This window comes from Saccostrea echinata, unplaced genomic scaffold, assembly GCF_033153115.1.
Source record: "Saccostrea echinata isolate AGI-Se365-2 ecotype Australia unplaced genomic scaffold, CSIRO_AGI_Sech_v1 ptg000045l, whole genome shotgun sequence".
Lineage (NCBI taxonomy): Eukaryota > Metazoa > Mollusca > Bivalvia > Ostreida > Ostreidae > Saccostrea > Saccostrea echinata.
Window position 1 is genome coordinate 2,609,584 of NW_026889794.1, and position 16,116 is coordinate 2,625,699.

The following is a 16,116-nucleotide window of genomic DNA, read 5'->3' on the forward strand; positions in this document are numbered from 1 at the left end:
TTGTTTGATGAAAGTTCTTGCATTCACTGTATATTTCTTCAATATAAGAGAAGATTTGCTCAGACTCTAATTTCACTTCATAAAAATGTTTGAAAAACAACTATTAATTTTTCTTGTGTAAATGCATAAGATGTTCTTGAAATTCTGGTCAACTTATGATTCCAAAACATATATATTAAGGAGGCATTTTACATGAAAGGCTGGATTTCTGCAAAACTTTATATATAAATGAAGAATATTAAGTATTTTGACAGTGGATACTTATGAATGACATATAATAATGAAAAAAATATGCCTGAGATCGCTGTTCTGCAGGATTCTCTATGTGTGGTATGACCATTCCTCAATTGGCATTGGACTTTATAGAATGCTGCTTTTTGGTTTATACTGAGTTCAAGACCAGTGATGTATTTTAACCAATTGATATTTTTCAAGGTCATATTACTGAGGCAAAGCTTAATATGGTCATTAACATCGTCTGAACCCTCGAAGGATATGTAGTGACCTTCATTGGAGGTCACAATTCAAAGTCGAATCAGAATGATGTACTTTCATTATATGATCAAACAATGCTATGTGGGGAATAGGAAAAAAATATTCCATACACTGCATTTACGCATGTACATGAAATATAAATTTTATATACAGTTGAACTTCGGTATCTCGAACATGGATATCTCCTAATTTCCAAATTTTTTTAAATATATTAATTTACCATAACCAGCGTAAAAGATCTATTGGAGATTAGAGTAATATCCATCAGTTCAAGGTTGTTTCTTGTTTAAATTGGGCGTGTTTAATTAGCTCATAATTTCTTTCGGGAAAATTAATTTCAATGGCATTGCTTTTAGCGTTAATTGGTAACGGGCGCAGGAACGTCAGGAAATTGGTTGATTACGGTGCTTTTCTTTCAACGAGAGCAGGGTGACGGGCACATCTACATAATATATTACTCGATCACATATTAGTGTTCGAGAAATGCAGCTACGTAGAATGTTTTTTTTTTTGGGGGGGGGGGGGGAAGATTACTCACCTGAAAAATCTTCAATTCTTCGCAAAAAGAGGAAATTGTACAAAAATCGAAAATCATTTTTTTGGGGTGGGATGTTCAAACTTTAATTTATTAACACATTACCATGGGACGATTACACTATACTGAAACAAGAGGTGGGAGGGGTGGCAACCGCTGTTTCAATTAACATTTTCAACACTAAAAGGCGTTTGGATAAAAAAGGAAACTAGGTGCCTGAAATGACCCTGATAACGGAGAAAAAAAAAGCATCGTTACCACCCCCAGATTTTTAAATCTGCATAATTATATGATCCATTAGGTGACCAAGTTCGGAATTTTATTGGTCACCAACGGTCGCCATACATGTATAATGGAAAGGTCATGCAGAAGGAGCTGTTTGAATAGCTTAGGGTCTTTTAAGGTTCAACATCCCCCTTTTCATCTGTATGAAATTTTGCTTTAAATCTATTAATTATTAAAAAAAAAAAAAAGAAATCCAATTTATGATTTCTTGCGAGAGAAATGGCCAGCCCGTAAACAATCGATTGAAGTTTGTCAAAGGTTCTACGATCACGAGTAGACTCAGAACCCAGACCTTCTGAGGATTTTTTTTTTTTGAATATATTGAGCAATTTTACAGAATTATGCGTTTTGTCCCATTTAAGCATTGGGTTCTTATTTTGGGATGTCGTCGGTGCTATAACAGCACCTGGCTCTGCCGACAAATTGCACGCGTTAGCGCGGTATATGATAATTTGTCGGACAGGTGCTGTTATAGGACCGACGACACCCAAAAATAAGAATTAATTGCTTATAATTTACATTGTCTAATTTTCTGCCTTCGTAATTGTTAATTTCGTTAATCTTTATGATGAAATTAGCGCCTTTCAGTACTGGTGACCGTGTGCTTGCCGTTGCGACGTGGAAAGTAAAATAACGCAAATGAATATTGCAAGGGGAAAAAGACAAATTAATTTTAAACGTACAACTGTTATATTTTTCAGAGAGTTTATTGGGGTAATTATTTTTAATTAAATTGAGCCAAAAACAATATACATTTGGGTGTTCCTAGAGTATTGAAAATGCATTTATACTTCCTACTGAGTATTCTACCGCGCAGTGACAAAGTTTGGCGTGTGTTTTGCGCTTGTCCCTTCCACTCAGATTGCAAATCACAATCGTCATCCCTATGTATATTTACTCAATACTGGATGCACATAGTTAGCTGCATCTTCGTAAGCCATGGGAAGGGGAGTAGACGGAAAACTCTTTAGCGTTAACGAAGATGGGTTAGCTGGTGTATTTGATGTGAAAGCAAAATAAAGGCATTGGATTTAGGACCCTCTTGATGACCCAAATGACCTAGAACGCTGCATGCATGATGGATGTCCGGGGTGTGTGTGTGCTAATTTTCAGATCGAATTTTTGACAGCTTTATTTGAACAAATAAGTCTGAATTATAACCTTCAAAATACTGATTTTATCATGAAATTTTGTAATTATGTCGTAAGATATCAGAACTTCTTTATTGTTTGTTCAAGATTGATTGATTGATTGTATGTTGTTTTACGTCCCATTCGAGAATTTTTCACTCATATAGAGACGTCACCATATACCGGTGAAGGGCTTCAAATTTTGACCTTTACTCGGCACTCAGGGCCATTGAGCAGTGAGGGATCTTTATCTTGCCAACGCCTGCCGTGACACGGGGCCTCGGTTTTTAAGGTCTCATCCGAAGGACCCGCAACTTTCACTTCAAAGTGCCGAGCGCATGGCGAAGGAACAGTTGCTACCTATTTTTTTTATCGACTTAGGTCTGTCGCGGCCGAGATTCGAACTCACGACCTCCCGATCACGGAGCGAGCGCTTATTGTTTGTTCAAAGAGAAATACATGTATCCTAAAAGTCTTCTTTTTTTTCTTAGTAATTTCAGGCTAAGTTTAAAATAATGTTTGTTTGCCCTCTCCAGACTCAACGTGAAAAAATTGGGTTGGTAGGTAGGTGAGAACCGACCCTCCCCCCCCCCCCCCAAAAAAAAAAAAAAAAAATTCAACATCAATGCTGAATTTCAAAATTTATGCATAAACTTCCAGAAAGCAATTATTTTTTATGCATACCGGATCGGCTTGCGCATGTAATACGCCTAAAACTCTGTTAAAATAATAATACGTGTACACTTCATTATTAAGGAAATATAGGGGAATAAAGAAAGCTGTAAAGTTAAACAAAAAGCAAATATACCGTGTATACCAAATACGTAACCCTGGCAAAATTGAAAAAAATAATCCGGAATATTGACAGCTGTTCTTATCAATCATAATTTATATTTATGTATACACATAAACTGATGACGTAGTAATCGTCTGCCTAGGAGTAGGGAAGGTGGCAGGTTTCAAAAAGATAAAAAATGCCAACACCACCCATTAAGAAAAGGCATGGTAAAGGTAAATAAATATATAATTATAAACTTAAAATTTAATTATGCATACTGTATTTTCCTTGGGGTCGGATTTAATGCCAGGCGGAGTGTCCTCCGACTCTCGTAGATTTATTCACAAACCTTGACCTTTGTTCACAGTGCAGTGGATAGATCTATATCAAAATGTGACATGACGTGATCTAGGAATAGTGGAATACACGTGTGCATTGTGTATTCTCTTTAAAAAATTGAAAAGGAGTAAGTTTTAGGAATATTCTCATAATTACTACTGGAGTATTGACACTCAAATTGAGTTCATTCCATTAAGGGAAGAAGAAGAAGAATTCAAAATGAATTCAATCACAAATAGCAAAATAAAATAGGCCTATATCCCAGGGCTATCCTCTAAATTCACAGGTTTCCTCCAACACATAGGCCTAGCATATAGGACCAGAAAAGAATGAATCAACGTCAACAAAGGGGGGTGCATGATAGAATTCTTCCTCTCGAATGCTATTGCATTGTTATTGCATTTACCTCTCAGCCCTGTATTGAATTGCATCATAATAAAACTGGATAAATACAAATTTGGGAGGAACTTGTAATATTATTTAATCAGAGGAGAATTTGAGGGGGAGGGGTGGGAAGGGTGATTAGATGGCTACATGTACATTACATTGGGATTTTGGAAGGAACATGTATATATTTATCAAGAAGAAAATTGGAAAAAGGGGAATTTGTTGAAATATATGTTTTTCTCCTAAGGACACCATGGAATGCCTCAGCTGCCTTAATATGCGAATAAATAAATAATACATGTATGTGCATTATATGTTGATACTTTGTACTTAAGGATTAAAAAAGAGTATTTCCTGTAACCCGACCTGCCCTTCCAAATTACAGCTTACCTTTTCATTACATACATTCAAACTATCTGTAAGACCTCAAGCAGGAAACAACGAGCAATTTGATTACTCAAAGCTCGCTAACGTTCGACTCTTTTGCTTTCAATAATTGCACATTAATGCTGCATTGCATGCCCTCGATAAATGCACAAATTTAGCACAGTATTTCACAAAAAAGATATATTGACGAAGATGTACTGTATGTTAAATAAAATGAAGGTGGGTCAGCACATATTAAGATACATGTATCAGCAACTTATATAGTATCAGCACATAATGTCAGGAAATCATCATGTAATAATATGTTATGAATTTGTGGGTCTCTTCACACCACGAAAACAACTAAAATTACCCCCCCCCCCCCCCCCGAAAATTAGTGATTTCACAGTAATGAAGAAGTATCAGCACGCAATGTCAAAGTACAAACGTGTATCATCATATTACTGAAGTAATGTCAATTCAAAGTTTCAACAGTTAAAGAAGTATGGGCACGCGCAGTCATATTATTTTTAGATCTACAACGTATAATGAATTCTCAGTACATCATGACTAAGTATCAGCATATATGAAGACAAAACGTCATCACAACATAAGTATTATCCTGATCTATATAAGGCAGTTAAAGCGTTCCACAGGACACATATTGTTTTAGTTTGAATAAAGAATACTTCTACCACAGATCAGAATGAGGACAAGAAAGAAACAGCATCCAGGCCCCTTAGCGCATTTATGCTGTTTGCAAATGATGTGAGACCTCGATTGGAAATGGAAAACCCGAGTATTAAGGCTGTGGACCTTAGTTCTAAGTATGTAACAAGCTTGTCAAATTGTCGAAATCCTTTAATTACGTATATTAAGAAAAAAGAAAAACAGTTGTTGAAAAGATTACTAGTACCCTAACAAAAATACTATAGTAGACTGTAGGTTATCATAGTATCAAAGTCTTTACTGCAGTAAACAAGTACTTACTATAGGAAAAAGAAGTATTTTTACTATGAATTTCATATTTCTATACTTCATTTTCTCCAAGTCTTACATTTTGCAATTTTTTTTTCATAGCAAAAGGAAATATTGCTTCTACATTCATATATTTAGTATTATTTCTAAAATTTACCAGTGTGAAATTAAAGAGATATTAGGGCCTCAAATCTCTAAAAAAAAAGTTCTAAATAAAAGTTTCATAGTGAAAGTAGCAAAGTATTTACTATCGTAAACTATAGTTGACTAAAGTATAAAAGGAAATTTTGTATTGGTGTATGCGCATTTGCAGACAAAAACTGTACTACTCATCAGTTATGATATGGCTTAAGACTGGTACAAAAGTACGTATGGTCGTTACTAAAGATCATCAGTTGCGCCACAAGATTTTCTAGAAATTTATTGCACAACTTTTTTTTTTAAAAACTACAATTTTCATTAGTAAAATTTGCATATAATACTTTTCAGATTGGCAGATTCTTGGCACGATCTTCCGGAAGAAGAGAAACTGATATACCATCGTCGTTCCCTTGACCTATATACACGACCCGGTACATTTTGATATGCACAACTCCTAGATACATGTATAATAATTAACAATTACTATTGCAGTAATTAAGTTTAATTAGAACGTTTCCATAATCGATCAATGTTCACAATTCTTAACCATTTTGTAGATTCGGATCAGAAAACATTTCCAAGACAAAAAGAGGAACAAAAGCGGAAAGCCCCAGATAGACCAGAGCATTGTATAATTGTACCAAACGGAGAAATGAAATTGATAGACTCTCCATTCATTCAGAAGTCAAAACGAAGAAGATATGAACTTCCTTATAAATTTCCCCAAAGCTCGGAGTATCAGCCACGTCCAAGACCTCCAAAACCTCAACCAATAAAGAGACCACCACCACCTCGGCCTCTCATACGTACCTACCCAACATACAAGGAGCGGATTCAGATGATGGAGCGTGGACTGTACCATAAACAAGCTCCACCACACATAGGTGTTTTCAAACGCAGCGAGGACAACCCAGACCTTCTTATTGTCGACGAATCAGGACAAACCACGATAACTTTTCCAAACATCGAAAGACACAATGGTTATGGTAAAAGTTACAGCATTGGACCATGTGTTTCTGGACTGAAAGGAAACAGTTACTTCCATCCTAGAATCATTGGGAATGGACATCATTATGCCCAATTTCAGCTTGCATCGCCGTCGGTGAACTTAATACCACGAATGTATCCTCAACAGTTCCAAAGATTGCGATACCCTTACCTGACGAATGTCCACAGTTCCTACATACAAGCGGCCCCTCAGTTGTACCAACAGACCATCCCAGCTCAAACATCCGTCTACTCAGAAATAAAGTGCTCCCCTGTAACAACGGGTTCCATTACTGTTCGCTATGAGCCGGTAACAACAGAGTCGTTCGAGAACTTTGAGATATCAGATGATGAATATCTAGAACAGGATCCTTTTCTGAACATAAATCTGAACGAAGATGAAATCCAGATAGACGGGGACGAGGTGGAATTCAATATGATGGGTTTAGACTCTGACCAGGATATCAAGGAAGAAGAAGAGGACGTCTGTGATGATCTGGATGACATCAATCCCACCATTGCTCCATTTGAAGAAGGTTTGATGAACATATATTTTCTTAAAATTGCACATCTTATTTCCGTTAACTTCTTTTTGATTAATTTTAATAATTTTTAGGCACCTGATCCCACCTCTGATGTTACAAGGGGTCCATCGTTTTGCCTTGTTCACGATTCGTTTTCTAAACTGGATTTTAGAAGATTGATCACTGTTCATTGTCTTCATTTTTTTTTTGGTTATAATTTAATATTTTGCTCTTCAAATATAGATAAATTCAGGTCCTGGATAAAAAAGAAAAATATTACCATCTGTCTGTTTTAATACTTTTGATGAGTACAATTTTCACAGAAACTTCTTACCACCACAATTGTATTTTTTAAAGCGTTACAAAATTAGACTTTATAACGTACTAAATTGCAGAGTTGCAGTTGACTGGTTTTGCTAAAATCGAAAAGGACATGACTGGTATTGTTTCCAGTTCACAATACATGTATATGAGTATTTTACTGTTGGTAGGTAATTTTTTTTATTATTTTTCAAAAGGAATCGACCAGTATCTCTCTCTAGATGGACAACCCTACGTCATGATACCGGTAGATATGGATGTTGCCAAAAAGTTGGGATGGCCAATTCATATGCTGCCTTCTATGCCGAAATGGTTGTCCAAGATGGCAGAGTAAGTTTAATAAATAACCGTAGATAATTTTAGATTTAATGTTGTATTTTAAAAGGCTGGGACGATAAAACTTTTTATATCGATACAGTATTAAGATATTTGTGTCACGATACGATACGTATCACGATATTTTTAATTGATTATAAAATCTTTTTGTACCGAAGTGAACAAAATATTTCTTCACAAATAAGAATACTGTATACATAGAAACTGTACGTTTATCTGTTGTTAAACAAATTATTCCACAAATGTGGAATTAATTATCATTAATTTTTATGTTTAGCATATTTATTTTATAGTATTGACAGTCTACAGGTATTGGAAATAATCTGTTCTGGAACTTTCGAGTTGATGTTTCTTCTGCAATATTCTTATACTCAAATTTGTTAAAATCTTTAATTTTTGATAATTAATTACAGGTAAGCATCACTTTTATATAGATGGAAAGCAATATTTCTTAAATGTGATTCTTACTTTCAGTAATGAAGTGACATCTACCGATGTTTCAAGTACAGAACTTTTGGATATCCCAGAATCTGATTCAAGCACACAACAAAGCGGCGTATATAATGCGTTAGATTTGGAAAAAGAGACAGAAATTGCTGTAAAGACAATAAAAATTGAAATGCCAGACATGGAAATTGTAAAAGAGATACCAGAAATAATGGATTTTTCTGAATCCAATACCGATCCCGCCATTTCTCGAAATGAAACGGATTCAAAAGATGATGAAGTAGGAAATGATATGGATACCAAATTAACTAGAAATCCGCCAGTCTACACCGAGGACAAAATGCCTACTGCTACTGGAGAAATAATGGACAATTGTGGCGATAAGAAATTTGATTTCTTGGCAAGTATTCCAGATGAGAGAGGTGACCAAGGAGGGTTTCGTTTTTCTAGTACTCCAAACCAAAGCCCTCTTCGAGAAGAGATTAAATTGAAGACAGTGAGCGATCCACCAGATGAGGAAATGTATCAAAATTTTTGTCAATCCCCAAAGTACTCTCCTATAAAATCTGTATGCCAAGAGGACCATCTCAAGCGTGAGCAAGATGAAGCCGAACATTTCAAGGAAGTTATTCGACAAGAGAAGAATTTCAGCCAAAACAATTCCAACTGTGTGTCTAATTCCAACACAACAAAAAAGCCGTCCATTATTCTTGAGAGTCTCCTAGAAAATTCTGACACAGAAATGGATGACGTTAAAGGTACACCAAAAGATGGATCTGGAAAAGAAATTAATAGTGGACATCTGACATACGGTAAAGGGAAAGACATTACAGTAGGAGGCTACATGGAAAAACAGAAATGTTCAGTGTAATGTCTTTTTTGAAGTATGGATGATGAAATTTCCGACTGTGATAGATAATTTGAAAAAAAGTTACAAAGCAATTTCATTGATCATTTTGTTTTATCTCCAAGATTTACTGCTTAAATCTACTAATTCATTCATTTGATTCAAATAAAGATTACCTCTGAGGTCATGTAATCCAGATGATGTGCTCAAATTTATAGATGGTAAGAATGACAATATAATATTATGATTCATTTTTCCTCATCTAAAATTTGATATTTTGAAATGTGAGAATATAATTCTTAGCAATCTGAACATCATCTTATATTACTTTATACTTGGTTAATCTTGCTGAGCTTGAAAGAAGTTCTTTGTAACTTTTAGATCATTTATAGAGCAAGGTACAGTTTCAATACAAGTCTGGCCCTGTATTTTTCTAATATATAAAAGTGATGTAATAACTTTAAACTAGTGCTTTCTGAATCGTTCAAATTCCATGAATTGAGATCGTACAAATCATTTTTCTCATATGACCCCTTAATGCTCATTGTGACGACATGAACTTGTGTATTTTCCCGCATTTTCTTAACAAGTTGCAGAAGACATCAATTTTCAAAGGAATTTTCTTACAGATAATATGGACGACATCCATCGCCCACAAAGCTATTGAGAAAAAATTAATTTTTCAAAGAATTTTACACAACATATCCAAAAACTGAAGTGGACGATGGCTGTGAACACTATTTTCTGTAGAAACATAACTCTTGAATTGAGTCATCTTGAGGTTTTTTCTGTTTCAAACTTAAAAATGTACCAAATTAATAACGTCAAATCTCATGGTCCTCATTTATTGTCATATTCTTTCATTCATATATCCATAACTCATATTTAAACCAATTTCAAAACCTTTTTGAAATCATTAAATTTATTGGGTACAATAAGCCAAAACCAGACCTTTTTCTTTATTTATCGTCTTTATAAAAAAAAAAAAAAGAAGAAAAAAATCCAAACTTTTCAGTTATAAACAAATTCTACAAAGCATCGATATTGACCAGCTAAAACAAAATCCTCCTGAATATTCTTATTTTCTCCTCTTCTTCAACTAGATGTCCACATGTACACACTGTTACTTGTGATGTTAATGTAGTTGAAATGAAATATGGAGACAGCGAACAGTATTCAAGCTTATAGTCCATTTAAACAATACAAATAGGGAGCAGAGCAAACACGGACCTCAAAAAATATAAAAGGCAGGATCAGGTGCCATGGAGGGGTAAGCATCCCATGTCGAACGGTCACATCCGCCGTGTGCCCCTTGTCATGATCAGGTAAACGGAAAAATCAGTAGAAATTTAAGTGTGTAAATAATGGCCTAACAATTAGTATGAAAAACATGTCAGAATTTGACCTAATGATCAGTGCTTTTAATAAATCTAAAGAAAAGAGGTGATTTTATCCATTTGAAGAGGCTGTTTTGGAATTATTTCCAATCGTTTATTTTGCCAATTATTAAATCTGAAGCAGCTAATTCGAGTCATTGAAATGGTAATACAACGGCTTCTGCCTCCCCCTTTTGAAGCCCTGAATGATGGATTGTATTTGCTGATGAGGTCATTGTATCAACCATAGAACTTGCGAAATGATGACTGAAAAATTCTCGAGAGGGACGTTAAACAACATACAATTTATCATCAACTTGTTGATTAATAGCTTGCCTCGATTTGAAAATTGATCGTACGTAAAGCATGCTCTTACGTATCGAATCAACTGGGAGACATAAACCTCATATGCAGGTAATAAGGGCATATACATAACTAAGGGAAGTTGAAGATAGAAAAGTTGAATTCATCACGGTTATCATAAAATTTTGTTGTTAGGTTACCATCAACTTCCTTTTCTAGTAAATTATCCAAATATGAAACAGATGTGTCATACTCTGTGGCGTCTTTTATTTCAAGTTTACTGGGATATATCGAATCGACATACAGGTATTAGCTTTACTAAAAAGCTTGTCTGACTTGAGCAAATTTATTTGTACATGAAGAATCAAGAAATGTTAAATACAGTGTAATCAACATGAGTCTGAGTCATAAAATGAATTCTTTTACTAAAAAACAAGAAAAGTTCAATTCAGTGGCATCAACATAAAATAAAACTTGACATAAATTTATTCTGTATACATTATATTACTTGTAAATTCTTTTTTCTCAGATGTAGGAACCGGAGGGGGTCCCCCCCCCCCCCCCCCATAATTTTGCCGATTTATATACATAGCTATTTTATGATTGTGTCATCTAAATCATGTAAATATTAACTTCTGATAACTTTTGTATGCTCTATAAGAAATTATTCCTTGATAAGAGTCTACTCTAAACTGAAAATTTCTGAAATTTCTCCCAACGGATCTGTTCATGGATACAAAGTTATAACCAGTGTTTTTGAAAGAAAAAGTTGCAACACATAAAAATCTAAACATCAATTGGTGAACAATTTTGATAGTTAAGAAATGTCTTATTTAAAAAAAATAAACGTAGCTAACATCTTTGCATTTAAGCAAAAGAATATTCAACATCTATCCTTCACTTTGATAGTTTTTTAACTATGTTATAGTTACATTATAGATAGTAATTGGTTATTGGTAAATACACTCACTATTTTCATATCTAAAAGTTGAAATGATTGATTGATTGAATGTTGTTTTACGCCCCTTTCGAAAATTTTTCACTCATGTAGAGACGTCACCATATATCGATGAAGGGCTTCAAATTTAGACCTATACTTGGCACTCAGGGCCATTGCGCAGTGAGGGTTCTGTATCGTGCCAACGTCTAACGTGACACGGGGCTTCGGTTTTTAAGGTCTCATCCGAACGACCTGCAACTTTCACTTCAAAGTGCCGAGCGCTTGGCGAAGGAACAGTTGTTACCTATTTTTTATCGACTCAGGTCAGTCGCGGCCATGATTCGAACACACAACCTTCCGATCAGGGAGCGAGCGCTCTACCGACTGAGCTACCGTGAACGGTCATGTTGAATTGAAGGCCACGAAGACCACAGCAACAAAACAAATCAAATCCACTAAGTAATTTGAACCACTGACCTGGAGATCTTTAATTTTACAATTATCGCATAGAGCAAAGTTGTTACATTTATAAATATAATATATGTTTTCCATGAAAAATGAGTAGAGGGGAATACCTTCAAAAATGCAGTTTATTTTTAATATACATGTATGATCAACGGGCTATAAAATAATCATTGTACACATAATAACAGTATGTCTCCAAGATATCCACCAGTAGAGATGATTTTATAAGAAAAGAATATAAATTTTCCTCATGACATTGTAAATTGATGTGTGGGCCTTATCATAAAATACTTATAAGCAAATTCATTTCAGTATGACTGAAATTTACTCATGGAGGCATTCTCGCAACCTGTCGGACAAGTTTTGCCAGAATTCCTCATAACCAGCGGGATCATCTGGGTATTCAATAAAACAGTTTTTCTTCAAAAAATCTGAAATCTTTTTGGGATATCCACCGCTGTACACCTCTGGCAGGAGGATAAGAATAACATATCTTAGCGTATTTCTGGCCTCAACACCTTCCACTCGAGCCATGTTAAGTTCATAATCTCTCCATGCAGACTTGAGGTATCTTTTTGAGACAATGCATACAGTTTTTCTACTCTCTTGAATAGAGCGTACTATTTGAAGAGATTTTGATTCTCCTGGTATGAATGATCTATCTCGGATGAGAAGCTGAAAGCCATTGACTTGTTCCAAGTTTTGAATCATATCTTTAATCACGAATTCCCTGTCTTTGCTAGTATAGGAAACAAAAGCATCGTACAGGAAGCGGTTGTCTGAGGAAGTCTGGAGCCGAAGATATCCACTTCTACGGTTCTGTAGCAATGTATACCTCAGGTATCGAATTTTCCATCTGTTTCTGTACAAAGCTATACAAATAACCAAACTTAACAGCGAACTCAACGTGATGGATACTAATATATAATAAGCTGTGTAAGATTTGCAATCCTTTTTCAGTTTTTCTACTGACACGTGTAAGTCATGAAACTGAAAGCTATTTTGACGTGCATTGGAACAATTATAGGTCTTGTAATTTTTAAAATGTGCTTTGTATTTTAACATCCATTCCAGAAAGTCCAGGTTATCACATGTGCACATCAATCTGTTGTCTTTCAAGTCGACAGATAAGTTTCCAACAGCAAATAACTTATTTAGTTCTTCCATACCTTGTTTTGATATTGTCCCCAATCTATTTTGCGACAAGTTAAGAACTGATAATTTCTTCATGTGCCCCATTTTCATATTCCAGTCAGATATTAGATTATGGGAAATGTCTAAATAAACAAGACTACAGAGGTTTTTCATAAACAAGAACGGCAGTGCTTGTATTCTGTTGAAGGAAATGTCTAAATGTTGAAGTCGACGTAAATTTCTAAGTATTTTACCATTCATATCGAACTGAAACTTTGAACCTAAAGAATTTTCAGCCAGTTTGAGTTTAAGTAAGCCAGTAAGATGTTCAGCAATATCATTTGAAAGCTTGGAACAAAAGTTTTTCGACATATCTAAAATAGTTATATTCTCCACGCCTTGTATGGGTCCAATCCATGAATGAATGACATTGTTTTGAAAATAAATTTCTCTTAAATTATTTTTCTTGAGTTGAAATTTTGTTACGCGTGTGTATAATTTGCTCGAGTTTGCATAAACAATTTGTAGATTTTGCGGTATGGATACAGATATCAAGCCATTATGATGCATTGAGGAAAGTGAGAGATTCTTCTGACAGCTGTAGTCATACGTTTTACTCGTACATGTAAATGCATCAACATTTTCTTCACATCTAGAGAGCGAATCTATAAAACGAGCTGGTGTGTTCCTTAAACTTGCATTGATTATTTCAACTCCAGTGAGCAAGTAATATTCAAGAACATATTTACCAACTATTAAACGATTTTCGGCAATGGAAAGTTTCTTAATTGTTTTTGGTAAATTGAATATGACACATGGATCAAACATTTCAATGCGATTACTTGCAATACTTAATTCCGTAATTAAAGTGTTATCCAAATTAATTAGATGATGCCGACGAAGAATATTACTTCTCCCACCTGGACAGGTAATCTGCTCAAACTTGAACACCTTTATGTTAGTCTGGTTTAATCCAAATGTCACGTTTGGAAGAACAGCTAATCCAAGATTTATATTAAATGAAATATCTAGGTAGTTAAGATTTTCTAGGTCGCTAAATGCACCTTCTTCAATATTTTTTAACACGTTTCTAGATAAATCGATAAATGTCAAGTTTTTGAATCCATAGAATGCAGCCCTGTTGACATTGTACAGCCGATTTTTTGATAAATCAATGCAGGTGACATTTTTGTTAATTAGAAGAATCTCTTTTTGCTTTAATCCCGAGCAGTTTGCTAGAATGTCACATCGAAGAGTTCTAGTATAATTGCATTTTGTATCCATACAGTAACTATTGGAAATAAATGTCACAGTTACACAAAATAAAAGACACAATACAAAGAAAACTGTGTACATCTTGTGAACTTCCACGTCTTGTAGATAGAATAGTTTATCAGGAATGGGGACTTCCATCCGGAAGTGTGTGCACATCTAGGACGAGACTATCAGGCTTGATTAAAAAAAACATTCTTGACGGGGGTCAGATAGCAGCCTACCACTTCTTTGTATGTAAGAGATATGAATGCTAAAAATCCCACTTTAATACGTCTTTTTTCAGCTTTATCAGCTGAATATCATTAACACTCATTTATATCTATAATTATGAGGAAATGTATCTCTCTTTATTGATGTGAATGATTAGATAATTCTTTATATAGTCCAAAATCTGCATTTGAGACTCAGAAAGATTTTAAGTTCATGTGATTAAATTAATGTATAGGACTCCAAAATGCGATGGGACTCCAAAGCCCAATGGTCACGCCAAAACCCGATAGGTCTGCCAATGCACTAAATTATGAAGCCGCGCAATTCCAAGGTCCGAAAGTTTTGAATAAAAACAAATGAGTATTAAAATATTTGATCGCCAAAGTGAAATTTTCACTAGAATAGAGAAAGTATAATTGTATCACGAGCCCTATTTCTCAAGTGGGTAGAGGCTAGATTAAATTCCTGTGATGGGTGCAAGACTAACTCTTATCAGTCGAAAAGTGTGTAACATCCTGGGAGGGAGAGAGGCTAGCCCCAATTAGTTGAATAGTGTGCAAGGACGTACCCTAAATCTCTTTGGTTGATGCGACACTAACCCAATTCAATGGAAAAGTGAAAGAGGTCTTACCCGGCTGAAATTATCTCTTGGATAGATGTGAAGCTCTCCCACAATTACGAGGGATCAAAAACGTTCGCGAACTAATTGAATTACTTCCATAAAAGAAATAAAATTAGGTTTCAGTGTGTAATATTTTTTTAAAAAGTAGTCCCCTCCGGTTTTAATGCACATCTGCCATCGTTCTGCCAATGCGTGAAACACGTGTTTCAGGCGGTCACGTGATGTTCTGTTCTGTTCACAGCAGCTAAAAGATTTCTCCCGAGTCGTATAATTATTACTATGCAGGTTATTTTTTATAACTGCATGGAATAATCCATTTGTCACAAATAAACAAATCTTGGCAAAAGGATGGGTGAATAAGGATATCTTTCACCAGAAAGAGCATGGTGACCATCAAAACCAAACTCCTCTGTCTTAGATGAGTCCTTTTTAGCTCACCTAAGCCGAAGGCTCAAGTGAGCTTTTCTGATCACATTTTGTCCGCGCAGCTATGTTAAGGCTTCCCGACGCTTTAAAATGCGCTCAAAACATAATATGTCATTGCGAAGTCGGTTTTGGTTTTAATTTATAAGTATTGAACCTTAGTACTTCCAATTTAAATAAAGGGTTTCCTCGGCTATCTATTAGCATATTTGTTATGATATCACATGAGTTTGTTGATCACGTGACGATCATTTATAATTTTTTGAAGTGTTTCATATAAATCGCTTCGGCGCAGCTGATTAACACAATAATTATTAACATTTTGTTATATAAATAAACTCATCATATCCTTGTGTATCCGAAATGTGCTTGGGAAAAGTCATAGTATTACTTGGATACAAAATATTTCCTGAGAAATTCAACTTACCTACAAATTTGAGGGTATTTTCCACACAATATCGTAATCTGTATT

General features: G+C 34.9%; 2 protein-coding genes across 2 annotated transcripts; one reads left to right on the forward strand and one right to left on the reverse strand.

The window, feature by feature from the left end:
* The first annotated feature begins 3,363 nt into the window (after window positions 1–3,363).
* LOC133201770 (uncharacterized) lies at window positions 3,364–9,208 on the forward strand. Its single transcript, XM_061337572.1, has 6 exons — window positions 3,364–3,456; window positions 5,016–5,142; window positions 5,783–5,865; window positions 5,992–6,957; window positions 7,464–7,596; window positions 8,077–9,208. The coding sequence occupies exons 1-6, from the start codon at window positions 3,420–3,422 to the stop codon at window positions 8,918–8,920; spliced, it is 2,190 nt and encodes a 729-aa protein (XP_061193556.1). The 5' UTR covers window positions 3,364–3,419; the 3' UTR covers window positions 8,921–9,208.
* A 3,096-nt stretch (window positions 9,209–12,304) lies between these two features.
* Window positions 12,305–14,527, reverse strand: LOC133201627 (toll-like receptor 4). The gene has a single exon (XM_061337418.1). The coding sequence runs from the start codon at window positions 14,525–14,527 to the stop codon at window positions 12,305–12,307; it is 2,223 nt and encodes a 740-aa protein (XP_061193402.1).
* Window positions 14,528–16,116: the final 1,589 nt, after the last annotated feature.

Bases quoted from the DNA above. Each gene is read 5' to 3' on its own strand.
- LOC133201770 (XM_061337572.1), top strand. From the start codon at position 3,420: ATGCCAACACCACCCATTAAGAAAAGGCATGGTAAAG. The intron at 3,457-5,015 runs GTAAATAAATAT...CTTCTACCACAG, and splicing joins TAAGAAAAGGCATGGTAAAG to ATCAGAATGAGGACAAGAAA. The intron at 6,958-7,463 runs GTTTGATGAACA...ATTTTTCAAAAG, and splicing joins CATTGCTCCATTTGAAGAAG to GAATCGACCAGTATCTCTCT.
- LOC133201627 (XM_061337418.1), bottom strand. From the start codon at position 14,527: ATGGAAGTCCCCATTCCTGATAAACTATTCTATCTACAAGACGTGGAA.